This window comes from Indicator indicator, chromosome 10 (genome assembly GCF_027791375.1).
Source record: "Indicator indicator isolate 239-I01 chromosome 10, UM_Iind_1.1, whole genome shotgun sequence".
Lineage (NCBI taxonomy): Eukaryota > Metazoa > Chordata > Aves > Piciformes > Indicatoridae > Indicator > Indicator indicator.
Window position 1 is genome coordinate 19,818,929 of NC_072019.1, and position 14,027 is coordinate 19,832,955.

Below are 14,027 nucleotides of genomic sequence, written 5' to 3' on the forward strand. Positions count from 1 at the left end.
ATGGCACACCTGCCCTGCAGCCTGCATGGGGCTGTTTTATAGTGGCACCAGTGGCCCCCTGCTCCTCTCAAACAGTGCCTTGCTCTCCTTTTCCTTCAGTGTGGCTTCTCATGGTTTTCTGGGCTTTGGCTGGTGTGATGAGGGAACATACTTCAGCACACATAGGGTAGAAGCAAAGCCAGTGACATGGTCTCCAACTTGTCCTAATAAAGAGCATTCAAAGCCCTGGAGCTGTTGCTTTCTGTTTGTCAGTACCTACAAGTGCTCATACTTTGATAGCTCCATTGCTGTGGCTACATGGATATGTGAAACAGCACTGGAGAAAGGAGACATGGTGCAGAGCAGATATTCATAGTTACCTCAGATGTCTGGATGCACTGATCTATTGCTGGAGTAAGTACAAACCAGGCACAAAACACTGTATGCTTTGCTGGGACACAGTTTGTTGCTCATCACCTTGCTGGCCTGGGAAAGGCAAGGGAGTTCTTGGGGAGTGCACAACTGTTCTTCAGTCAGCAGCATCCACCATGCCTATGCTCAGTCTCTCTGGGTTTTGCTTCCCAGTTGTGATGCTATCCATTTCTCTCTGACTGTCTTTCCGTGTCCTTGGCTTGCAAGCATGCAAGTGGAGCTGGCTTTTATGCTAGTCTGTGGTTCAGGCCAGTGTCAGCCATGCCTCATTTCCACTGTCTGACATCTCTTTGTTCACAGCTCCCCATCTCTGCCCAAACAGACACCTCTGGGTCTGCATGTGAGGAGGATAAGAGAATGCAGTCCTCATTTAAAGCCAAATGGAGCTAGATACAGAGAACAGCATTACCTGGGCTGGAGGCAAGCTCAGAGTAATGGCCATTTCCTTGTGCTTGCCTTGCTGTCTCACTGTCAGTGAGAGCTGGTGCAGGACTCATGCAGGACAGCAGAGTTGTGCTGTGTCCCAGTAAGGGCAGTCCTTGGAAATTTGAAGCCCAGAGAAAAGGAGTTCATGATTCTTTATGGTAAGAAAAGGTTTCTAGGATTGTCAGGATTGGGGAGATGCATTCTGGACTTTTTTGTGTCTGTTTAGAGATAAGGAAGCTGAGGCATGGGGTGGCTTAAGTTACCTTAAGGTGCTTTCCACCACCTTTTTACTTGAGGACTAACAGCATGGTGAAGGTGTGGTGTTGAAACTGCACAAGCCCCTTCCCAAGTCCTTTGCATTTTGAAATCATCGAGGTTGTTCACACCATTGCTGCAGGCTCTTAGCTTTCTGGCCTTTCACATCTCCAATTGTCTCTCCTAGATGATCAGCTGAACTCAGAGGAGAAGAAGAAAAGAAAGCAGAGGAGGAACAGGACTACCTTCAACAGCAGTCAGCTCCAGGCATTAGAGAGGGTCTTTGAGAGGACACACTACCCTGATGCCTTTGTACGGGAAGACCTTGCACGCAGAGTCAACCTCACCGAAGCCAGAGTCCAGGTAATCACCACAGCTTCTATCCAGACGTGACTCATCTAGCAAGGGGTGATCAGACCATTCTAGCATGGCAGTAGAAATCCTTGAGATCTGTGTGACACGCTAGGGTCATCAAGCTTCTGGGTCATGCTGTATTGCAGTCCCACGTATGCCACGTCTTGAGGAGGCCTGCCAGGCCTGATGTGCCACCATACTTACCACCTGCCCAGTCAGGTGTATTCATATGGTTGATTCAAGGCTAAAACATTGGATGCTTCTCACATTATCTTGAGCTGCTCAGCTCAACCCTAATGGCTTCTGAAGGTCAAGGCAGACCATGGAACACGATGGGTTGTACAGCACGCCTTGCTGCCTACAGCAAAGGACAGACCTGGTCCCAGAGGGACCTCACTACTTCAGTTCCCCAAGTGAGGGCTTCATCAGGCCAGACGTAAGGATTGTCTTGTCATTAGGGCTTCCAGTACCAGGGACGCCAAAGCAGCCTGCTTTGACAGAGTCCTGTCCTGCCCTGCCCAGCAGGCAGAAGTGGTGTAGTGAAAGGGTGAGCATTGCAGCAGAGCTGGTCGTGATGGTTGGTGGATCTGTGCTCTTCCCACCCCAGGTGTGGTTCCAGAACCGGAGAGCCAAGTTCCGCCGGAACGAGAGGGCGATGCTGGCCAGCAAGAACGCCTCTCTGCTCAAATCCTACTCAGGGGACGTGACCGCCGTGGAGCAGCCCATAGTACCTCGCCCAGCTCCGAGACCCACCGACTATCTCTCCTGGGGTACTGCCTCGCCTTACAGGTGAGTGAATAATCCCTCTGGGGCCGACCACTTGGGGTAGTACAGAGCAGCCTGAGTGGCCCTCAGACAGTTCTAATGGGCTGTTTATGTTCACATGGGACAATGGGAGGATACAGCAGTTTGACCACCACACCAAAAACTGCACTGTTTTTCCTTACCTATTCCCATCCCTTCTCCAGGCTTAAGGGAAGCTTGGATCAGCATCATTGTGGCTTTCTGGCCACTAGCTGCATGGGAGATTGCAGCTTCTCTTGTCTTGGTAGTGTCTCTCTGCAGTTCAGGAAATTTTGAAAGAGGATCAGGGAGCAATACATGGAAACAGAAGGGGTTGCACTTGCTTCCTTAGTGCATGCAGTTTAAGGCGTGGAAGAAACCTTTACATGGGACAGATCCGGGGGAGGTGATGGCAGAGTACTTGTGGAGGCTCAGCCACCACTCAGTGGCCAGAAGAGGGAGTTCTGTGGCTGTCCACTGCAGTCACTGGCCTAATGAAGTGCTGGGAACTCATTCCATACATGCTGCTTCCAGTCCTCCCCTTAGTGGTCAGCATTGAACTGGTGAGCAATTTCTTTCTAGTTGCTAGAGCACAATCATGTATGTGAATGAGCTGTGTCATTGTGCTGTGCTGGGGTTCGTCTGCAGTAAGGATGACCAGGTGGCAGGCTGGTGTTCAGTGTCCAACTTCTGTGGCCATCACTGCTTAAGGGATGGCAGGAAAGAAGTGCATTCTGCCCAAAGACGTGCATTCTGCTCAAAGGATCTAGGATGTCCAAGCATATCATGAGCCTCCCTGTCCTCCTTCACGCTGTCCACAGCCCAGCAGGAACTGGGTGTGGATGCAAGCTCCACAGGATGTGTTGGTTTGTGGGGAGTCAGTCAGCTTCTTGTAGGCAGTACAAAATGAGGTAGGTGGGTATTTTTTAGCACAGTGGTTTCATTGATGGTCAGGACCTTGGAATCTTTGGCTGGATTTCTTCCTGTTCCATGCTTGGTCATAGCCAGCTTCCCACTGGCTTCTCAAAACCACACCACACCCAGAACTCCTCTTCTTTGGTCACCTTGCCCCTGCTTCTTGCACCCCAAACATTGTTTTGCACAGTTAGGTCTGCAAACACATGGTCTTCCTGATAGTTTGTTGCTTCAGTGCCATGGGATCCTCCTCATCCACTCTAGCTTCTGAAGAACAAGTGCTCTCCATGTACTGAAGATGCTTTTGATGACCAACAGTTTGGTCTCAGAGATGGCCCTTACCCTCTGAATTTTACCTGAGAACTGCTTGTTGGGCAAAATGCCCCTTTCAGGGTTAAGGCTTTCTCTCTGTGAAGTGCTCCTTGGTGGAGCATCCAAGAGAGGAGTCTGGGTGGGGAGTTCAGGGAAAGGGGCACAGGTCCTTTCCCACCCTGCTGGGACTTCTCTGGTCACAGTAGCAGATCCCTCCTGAACACTCATGGCTTGTTTCTACTTCTCACGTTTTTAAAAATAGATCATCCCTCCCAACTTCACAAAAGGGGCTTCATAACAGGTTCTAGGAGAAGACTCTTCAAAGGTAACTTCCAGGGGCATACTGGGAAGGGCTGTTTGGGGCCACTCTGAGGAATGAGAAGCCCAAGGCATTCTGGAGATGCCAATGAGGAGAGCAAGAGAAAAGAAAAAACCTCAGGGATATTTTTTTCTTCCCCTGAGGTCCCAACCTGGCTATGCTTCTCCACAGGGAGAAGATGCCTCCCCTCTGTCTTGCTGTCTTGCCCTTGTCTTAAGCCAAGATGTATCCACAAAGGTATCTGCAGCTTACAGCAGTCCCTGCTGGCTGGCACGCCCAAACAGGGTGGACTGTCACCCTCCCACTGCCCTGCAGAGGGGTAGGAGGCACTGACAGAGGAGCAGAGCAGCCACTTTTCACAGTGTGTGGTAGTCAAGACCCTCAGACAATTTATACTCCTGAGGCTTTCTAATCCTACTGGTTATCTCTTAGCAATCACATTCATCTTGATGGACACCTTAGCCAAGTAGTCAAAACTACACCAAAGCTTTGAAATCAGTAGGGTTATTAAAGTATAGGCCTCTTGGTGGAAAGCAGCCATGCAGAGTGTTTGCATGGCCCTCTGCCCCCTCCCCATCTCCTGGCACTGGCACAGCAGCCCCTGAGTAATGGCGAGGCGGGGAGAGGGCTGAGAGCTGTGTGTCTGGTGCTGTTTGTACTCTTAGATCTGGGGAAAGTTTTCAAGCAGTGTGTTTATTCTCCAAATACATTCAGCCATAGGTCAACCAAAACTATTTGCAGATCTGTGTCATGTAGATAGCCAAGTCAATACTATTATTTTTTTGAAGTCGAAATGTTTTGCTTAGCCATTTTTTAGCAAAGGTTCCTAAGAAAACAAGTCTAGCACTTGTGCTGTCAGCCTGCACTTCCCACTCCAACAACCTTTGACTTCATGGGCCATTGAAAACCATATTTGAAAGAAGGATTTCAGGCCTCAGAAAAACGGTGTTCCTCTGTGTTTCATGGAAGCAGGCAACTGAGCAGAGGAAGAAGACTCTTTCTGTGCCTGAATGGGGTGGAAGGAGGAAGCAGCAGGGTGACCCTAGAGATTTTCTGGAGCTACCCTCAAGCTATACAGATGTTTTGAGACAACCTTCTTGGGTGCTGCTCCTTGTAGAATAGCTTTCTAAAGGAGTTTCTGGAGACTTTTGGTTTTGGAGATTTTCCTGGGCAGCAGTCTTTTCCTGCCACCTCTGGAGAGCTTAAATCAGGAGCATCCCTGCAGGTTTAGACCAGGCTTGAGCAGGAGTTTGGTTTTGAATGGGGACAGCTTACACCTGAGGCTGAAAACTCCTGTTTTCTGTACTATAAAGTATGCTGAGGCTCTTCTCATTTGTTCCAGGCCAAAAACACAGAGGAGATGCACTCTGTGGAAGAAGGTGGGAATAGGTCCTTAGGTAGCCACTGGTTATACACCCTGTGAAACTTTGCAGTGCCCCTGTGGGAAGCACTTGGATTCTCACATTGCTGCTGACTTATGGAGAACAAGAGGGTAAAGCCTCCAACCCAGCTGTGAAGAGGGAACTGAGGGGATGTGCAGGCAGCTAGGGATGGCTCCAGGCACACCAATCCATCATGTCCTGGACACTCTTCCAGGGCTGGGCAGAGCCTGTATTTTGATCTATGTGTTTTAATGTCTATCCTCTATGTCCTTTTGGTAGCTGTTAGAGACTCTCAAAGTGTCCTCAATATTTGCTTTCCTAGGGAATTTTTACATCATCTCTGGATGAATGTAAGAAGCTTTACCATCTACAGTTCTCACCTGTCCTTTCCTTATCTTTAAGCCTTTGTGTTTCCACAAGTCCTGATGCAGTTTCTTCCTGAAGTAGTTATTTCCCCTGATTTTAAAAGGAGAGATAGGAATCATTCGACCTGGGATGGGACCTAGCATTATTAGCTGCTCTGGGTCTTGGATGCTGAGAATTCAGACAGCACTGGATTGCATTTAAACTCAGCTGTGCCATATGAAGTCAGAGGTACCACCAGCACTTTGGGGGGAGCATGCATGCCCATGGCTGTGTTAAATTCTCTAATTTACATGATTTAATTGGCATCTCTAATTCACTCAGGGCTTTTTAACTGGTTTTTATCACATACAGCAAATGCAACAGGTCAGATAGTTTGCTGTGGTTTTGTGGGGAGCAATTGCTTTTTGCAGAAACCTGGGACACCTGAGTTAAACAAGTGTTCTAGTGGTCTGGAAAGCAGATTTGCAAATGTTTGGTAGGATAAGAAAGGCCTCAGATCTTCGTTTAGCCTTCACTGCCAAAAGTAATGTTTTTCATGAATAAAGTCATTATTTGAAGGGAGAAGAAATATTTTGGTTTGTTTTTTCCCCTCAGCTTTTGAGGCATGGTCTTTATGATCAGCTGAAGTTTTGAAGAGGGAAAAAATGTGGAAATTTTCATTCCTGTAGGCTGAAACCAAAAAGCATCACAATGGTTGAAATGGATTTTTCCCAGTGTTTCTTTAATGTAACATGTGGTTGAGAAGTGACGTGATTTCACAAGCAATAAAAGGAGCATTTGCTCTCATCAAAAAGACATTGCTCCCAGTGGGAACACTTTTAAGGACAATGGCCTAACTGGCAGGCTGGGTGCCTTGACCTCATTGTAAACCTTTTGAGTTAGAAAATAGGAAACAGATTTTTTTATTGACTTCAGCACTGGTTGAAGTCAGTAGGAAAAATTGGTGTTGGCTATCCCTGGATAAGTGAGCTGGAGGAGAGATTTTTGCAGGGGTGTTAAATAAAAAACAGTGCTAATTCTCTCCTGACATAAGGAACACATCTCACAGGTATGGAAACCCCTCTGTATTGTGTTCAGTTTTGGGCACCTCAATGCAAGAGAGATGTCGAGGTGCTGGAGTGAGTGCAGAGGAGGGCAAGGAAGCTGGGGAAGGGCCTGGAGAATGAGTCTTATGAAGAGCAACTGAAGGAGCTGTTTAGTTTGAAAAAGAGGAGGCTCAGGGAGAACTTGAATGCTCTCTGTAACTACCTGAAAGGATGTTCTGGAGAGGCCGGTGCTGGTCTCTTCTCACAGGTAATTAGTGATAGAACAAGAGGGAACAGCCTCAAGCTGTGACTGGGTAGGTTTAGACTGGACATTAGGAAAAAAAATTTCACTGAAAGAGAGGTCAGCATTGGAATGTGCTGCCCAGGGAGGTGGTTGGGTCACCAACCTTGGATGTGTTTAAAGGTGGTTTGGATGTGGTGCTTGGGGATATGGTTTAGGGGTGAACTTTGTAGAGTAGGGTTATTGGTTGGACTTGGTGATCCTGAGGGTCTCTTCCAACCTGAATGTTTCTGTGATTCTGTGGTGTGTGTTTGCTCTCTGCCTGGGGTGAAGACCATGTCTCATGTGATGTTTCTCTTCCATCCCACAGCGCCATGGCCACCTACTCTGCCACGTGTACCAACGCCAGCCCAGCACAGGGCATGAACATGGCCAACAGTATTGCCAACCTGAGACTGAAGGCAAAGGAATATAGTTTACAGAGGAATCAAGTGCCCACAGTCAATTAATGACTAGAGGCAGCTGCCTTGCAGAAGAAAATAAAACAGCACCCGTCCTGCTTTGCAACTTGTTTGTGCTGAAAGAAAAACAAAACACCAAAAATAAAAAAAACAAAACAAACACAAAAAAAACCCCACAAAAACCAACCACCACACCAAAAAAAAAGAAAAAAAATTTTTCAATAAAAAAAGGAAGATAAAAAGCCAACCCTAACCCAGAACTGAACATGGGGACCAAACTGGGAGTGAACTGAGCTGCTCATGAGTGACAAGGTTCCTCCTTCCTTTTGGGATAATGCCACCTTTTTTTTTTTTTTCTTCTTGTTATTGTCAGGTTTATTGCTTCTGCTCAATATACTACGAGCTTCTTCAGTAAAGGACAGTCTCATCCTTGTTGGTTTCCATTTTTGTATGGGACTGCAAAAAAGAAACCTCTGCCAATCTCAGCCCATGGACATGTCCCACCCACCATCATGCTGAGATGCAAAGCTTGCTCCTCTCCTCCCCCCGCCCCAGCTCACCCTAGAAGAAGCTGTTGGTCACTCACTGCTTTCTATTGTATCCACTGACCCTTCATCCCTCCAGTCCCTTGTGCCACAGAGGCAGCACCATTGCCATCAGTCTGCAGGAAGCCCACTGATGCAAGGAGATGGAGTCACCCTACCTGGGTTTCCCTGGACTAGTCTGAGACCTGAGGAAGGCAAGATGTCCCTGGGCTTCACAGCGCTTCCTTGAGTATTCCCAGCACTGCTGCCTTGATAAGCCAAAGAAGAGAGAAAAGCCACCATGGGGGTGTGAGCAGAGGGGTGTAGTGGGGGTGGGTGGGTGTTGCTCTGTAGTGCCAAGAATAGGACTGTTAGGACCTGCCCTCCCCCCCCCCCCTTCTATGCCTTACAGTCTGCACCACAGGGAAAGGCGTTGTCCAGATGCATTTGTTTTATATATACTGTATATATTTATATATATAAGATATACATGCAAGCTTGGTTGGTGTTTTTTATTAAACAAAATAAAATCCATTGAAAATGTTTGGGATGTTTGTGCTGCATCCAGGTTCCTGGAGCCACGCATTGAACTTCCAGCCACAGCCTCTCTCACCCTTGCCAGAGCTCTTCCCCGTAGCCAGCTCACAGCTTCTCATGAGAAACCCCAAAGAAGTGGCACTGGAGTGGGTCACGCTCCCCTGCAGATTTTCTCCATGGGCATTTGCAGCGTTGTAGAATAAGAGGATCTCCTCTCCAGCCAGACAGGTTCATGTGACTCTTGGGACATCCCCATGGAACATGGCTGCCAGCCCCTCTGAGGACAGGTAGTGTTTCAATAGAGTATCCCACACAAAAACTGTCTTTCCCCCCCTCCCCCAAGTTGCCTTATATTGCCCAGTGAGACTTGTCCTGTAGCCTTAACCACTCTTCTCTGCTTTCCCTAACTGCTTTTCTCTCTCTGGGGTCTGGAGAGCCAATTAGGACCTAAGTTCCTTCTCTCCATGCAGAGCAGAAGAGATGCCACCCAAAAGAGATTTCTTCCATGCAAGCAACCTGAGGAAATTAAGATCTTTCATGCTGCTGCTGCCTTTCTCTTCACAATTTGAGGGGAGGATGAGGCTTATTTATGACAAACAGTTCTTGTGCAGGAGATCTGCCCAAATTGAGTGGGACTTTGCCATGGAAAAGTCCTAGTGAAGGTAGTAGAGCTACTCCATGATCCAGGCTGGACCATAAGGGAAGGAGAATGAAGCTCAGTCACAAGACTGGCTTCTGATAGTGGCTTCATCTGCTGCAAACATACTGGGCATGTGTGGATGTCTGACAGTAGGCTTTAGTAGTCTAAAACTGCCTGTTGCAGGAAATGAAAAATAAATCTCTTTAAAACAAAGGTGAAAATTAAACTGGCAAAGGATGAACAGAAATTCAGCCAAAGTATTTGAGCTAACACTGGGAAAAAAAAGTCCCAAATCCAAACTGGTGTAAGTTGTGCTCATGATTGTGTGTGTTGCTGCTGGATCATCTAGTTTGTTGGTGTGGGTTTGTTTTTTTTTTTCTTATCCCTGTATGGATATTTTTGAGGGAAGGGAGGGGGAGCTAATCGTGATCAGAACTAAAAGCCTGCATAGCTGCAGAAACATACATTCTCCACTAAGGCAGACTGTGGTTGGTTTTCTCTTCTCCTATTGTTCATTGCATTGCTGGCATAGGACTTTTTACAACAGGCAGATGAATATGTAATTGTCCTACCTTGACAGAGTGGTCAATCCTCTCCACCGAGGTGAGGCGAGCTTCTGACTCTGAAGCAAGTCTAACTGCAAATTGGAATAACCCTGTTAACTGGAGTGACAGGAGAAAACAAAGACAGCTTTAGAGAGATGTGATTTATTATTCTGTTAAGAGACAAAACTAATGGATAGTGTGGCCAACAGGACCAGGGAAGTGATTGTCCCCCTGAACTTGGCACTGGTGAGGCTGCTCCTCAGATGTTACTTTCAGTTTTGGGTCCCTCACTACAAAAATATTGAGGTGCTGGGGCACATCCCTAGAAGGTCAGTGACACTGGTGAAGGATGTGGAGGACAAGTCTTACAAGTGACTGAGGGAACTGGGGTTGTTTAGCTTGCAGAAAAGGAGGCTCAGGGGAGACTTCTTTGCTCTCTACAACTCTCTGAAAGAAGGCTGTAGCACCATGGATGTTGGTCTCTTCTCCCAAGTGATAAGACAAGAGGAAACAGTCTCAAGTTGCACCAGGACAGGTTTACATCATAGTTCAGGAAAAAATTTCTTCACAGAAAGGGTTCTCAAGCCCTGGAATGGGCTGCCCAGGGAAGTGGTGCTATCACTATCCCTGGAGGGATTTAGATGAGGTGGTGCTGAGGTACATGGTTTAGTGGTAGACCTGTCAGTACTAGGATAATGGCTGGACTCTAAGGTCTTTTTCAACCTAAATGATTATTTGATACAAGTGCTCTTGGCATTGGCCACCATATAGTTAAGGTGTCCAAAGTGAGTTAATTTCAGTTAATAGTTAACTCTGAAATATCTATAATTTATTAATGACTTGGAAAGCTGGTAGTTTAGAAAGGTTTCCCACAAGCAACAGTTTTACTTATTAGCCATCTAAGTATTGGAATTTCACTTCACTACCACCAGGAAGCAGCTGGTAGTTTAGAAAGGTTTCCCACAAGCAATAGTTTTACTTATTAGCCATCTAAGTGTTGGAATTTCACTTCACTACCACCAGGAGGCAGCTGGTAGTTTAGAAAGGTTTCCCACAAGCAACAGTTTTACTTACTAGCCATCTAAGTGTTGGAATTTCACTTCACTACCACCAGGAGGCAGCAGTGCTTCAGAATAGTCACAGGAACTATTTTACAGGCACGTGTAGAACTAAAGTTAACAATTAAGTTTTGATAGAACTGGTGACACTAATTGCAACACATCAATAATCAATTTACAATCCTGACACCCTGGAGCTGAGGAAGTATAGTTAAGGGAAGTTAAGTATAGTTAAGGGAAGAGAGTTGAGAGATTAGCAAAGCAAATAACTAGATTTTTTTGATCATCCAACTCAGTTTTACACCACTCATTTCTGAAGTGTGTGCAAAAGCCTTAGTGCTCCAGCACCAGCAATGCCAAGGGACTTCTATTTGTACCTTTGCAACCTTTCATCTAAGCTGGTGTAGCAGTGTCTTGGCAGGGCTTCTGTGGCAAATTTTCCTTGTACTCTCATGCTTGCTCTCATGACCTTTCACCTGCAAAACCCTGACATTGTTACAGCAGGTTCTCATGAGAAGCAACCACCACTCACATGAGAAGTGTTTCACTTTCCCTCATAAACACTCATTTTGCAGATTTTCATTTGCACTAGAGAAAAATCAAGCATAGCACATAAAGTGACTACAATCACTTAGATATTTGATAAATGTTATCCCATTATACATGTGCTTAGAGACTAACAGCTCAATGTGCACACTGAGTTTTTGCTAGCATCCTCTAACCCATACTAAGACTATCACAAGGAGAAACAACCAGTAAAAAGTGTGAGCAGAGTCCAATGAAAAATATTACTACTAAGGAAAAAGGATGGTCAAGAAATTGTCCTTACCATTATCAGTGCCACCCACTGCTTGGAACCCTACCACTGTTCTTCCCAGTTGGCAACTAGGGAGTTTTCCCTTACTCTTTTCCTTCTTGTTCTTCCTCATTTTTCCCCCAAAAAAGTAACTTCTGCTCTTAAAGCCAGTGCACGCCATTGACTACAGACCACACTAATTAAATCATTGTGAACATAAATCTGTTGCACACTGTTCTGTGCTCCACCACTGTTAGATGGATATCTAGACTGACCTGTGCAGAAATTCCTGTCCTTTGTGGTAGGCATGGATTGTGGAGAGACCCTGGATACTTGATGTAATATGAGACAGCAATGGAGACTGCATGATGTTGTCCAGACGTTTGAGCTCTCAAATAAAGACTCTGGAAGCAAAGATGCACTTTTAAGTAAGATACACAACCACCATATGCCAACCCCTACACTCATGTACATATATACTTGAAGAATTCTATGTCTTTACTAACAGGTCAAAGTATCTTTACTTTTATTCCAAGTAGCTGCTGCACTTACCTAGACACAACATGCAGTACTGTGCACAGGACAATGAGGGACCCCACTGCCACCAGGAACCACGGGAAAAACCCAGAGATCATCCTCACACAGAAGAACACAAGGATGACATTCTGAACAAACATTTCTGTTCAAAAGGGTAAACAAACATAACTGGAAAATATGGAAGGAAAAGATGAAAATCCTGAGTACAGAAACTTGAAACAACCTACACATATCAACTCAGTCCAGCTGTGCATCCTCATCAACAAGGACAGCACTGATGCAACTCTGACCTAATTATCACCTTTGCTACACACCAATTCCACCCTGAAACTCAGGGTTCCCCCTGCATTAACTGCTAACAGTCCCTGTGCAGTTTGTAGGTACAAAAGCACATTTTCTAAGTGATTAGACAAACTTGAAGTATCAACTGCCTTCTAGAATCATAACCAGGCACATCCCAGTTCCTGCTTTGTCTATTAACAACTACATGCTTGGCAGTAGATGCAGCAAGAGACTGCAGAGTATTAAGGAGGTAACTGGGAGGTCTGATTAGGGGATTTACAGCACACAGTGAGAGATACCTTCATCCATGTCTTTGGAAAACTTGTGGGTGTAGTGTCAAAGAACTTCATGGGGCTACACAGAATCCTTCAGAAGAGCTCATCATGAGGCCTTGAGGATGCTCTGAGAGTTTCCTTGACAATGCAGAAAACATTGCAGGGTTATGAAAGGATGTTTGCCTTCCTGTCACTGCATCTCCCCCTAGCACCAAAACATTCTGCTCACTTTCTCTCTCCAGCCATAATTCTTTTTCTTGCACTCTGTGCTTCCAACCACTGGAAGGAAGCTGTTAATTTAGGCAGAAGCTTAACAGAAAACATGGTGCAAGAGATGACTTATGGAAGCCTCACGATTTATGATCTGACTTCCTCTCATTCAAAAATCTCTCTCTAGAGGTGACAAAAAAAGCCACAATGATAGCAATATGCAAAAGGGGGGGAAGGAGGGGAGGAAGTGTGTGTGTATGCAAGAAAAACAGCAGCACTGACACATACCTTTACAAAGACAATGCCATGGACAACTTTCAGAATCAGCATCACTGCCATAGACAGTGCATAGATGCCAGCATAGTAATGCATGTGAGGGTTGTCTTTCATACTGTCACAGTATCATTCCCCAGAGTCATAGTGGTGTTCTGCAGAAAATTCAAGGGTTCAGTGAATGGTTAGGTAAGAGAAGGATTTTTCATGTACATATTACATGTGGTAGAATTTAACTGTCCTCTGTCCCCTCCCACCGTATTTGATATTTTTTCTTCAAAGTACTTCAGTGATCACTGAATACTTCAGAAAGTTCTCCATAGCACAGATATCTGACTTGCACATTGGTTCCTTGCACAAGCCCTTGGCATTTTTCCTACAGTATCTTTGAAACTAATACCACAATGCCTACTTGATTTGATTGCTTATCTCTCACTTCATGTTTAACCTTTCTTGTGTTCTTCTGAACAAAGCCAGATACCAGCATACCACCACTCCTACTACGTAGCAATATTCACCTTAGATAGGTTGCAATTGTCTGCTTATCAAACAGACCTGTTATTTTCTGCCAGTATGAAGTAAATTCTTTACTGTCACACTATCATACATTCTCATTTTCTTCCTTTGCTTTTTTTTTAAGGACTTCATTGATTATTCAAAAATTGGCCATCTGCACTTCAGTATTTCTTCTTGAAGTAGTTTGCTCCCCTAGCCCCAGAAACAACCCCAAAAACCTGCAGCTATATTTGAATCTTTAAACAAGACTTGCAATCAAAGCCTTCAGAATGGGAAAAGTCCCAAACCATCTCATATCACTCTTCAAAGAAGCTCCCAAAAGTCATTTGACTTAAAGCCATATAGTTTAACAAAACTATCATGTTAGAAGTAAGGTCACATTCAAATAAAAAACACAAGACTACTAATTCCTCCTGCAGCTTGTTGGTGCCTTTCACATTCTCCCTTCCTTTTCTTAAGCTAACAAAGATAAAGAACAAGAGGGCAGTATAAAGCACAAGAGCTATTATATTTTTCTTGTTACTGGAGCTCTCTTATTCTTGGAGATGAACTCTCCAGTGAGATCACATCCTGTGGAGATTTAC

The 14,027-nt window shown here is 45.4% G+C and overlaps 1 protein-coding gene across 1 annotated transcript in view; it reads left to right on the forward strand.

Annotated features, from left to right (window-relative positions):
- Positions 1–7,298, forward strand: part of PRRX1 (paired related homeobox 1) — a 39,104-nt gene extending 31,806 nt beyond the window's left edge. The window contains exons 2-4 of the mRNA XM_054384448.1: positions 1,280–1,455; positions 2,054–2,235; positions 7,160–7,298. Of these exons, the coding sequence (XP_054240423.1) occupies positions 1,280–1,455; positions 2,054–2,235; positions 7,160–7,298 (497 nt within the window). The remainder of the gene's footprint in view (positions 1–1,279; positions 1,456–2,053; positions 2,236–7,159) is intronic.
- Positions 7,299–14,027: the final 6,729 nt, after the last annotated feature.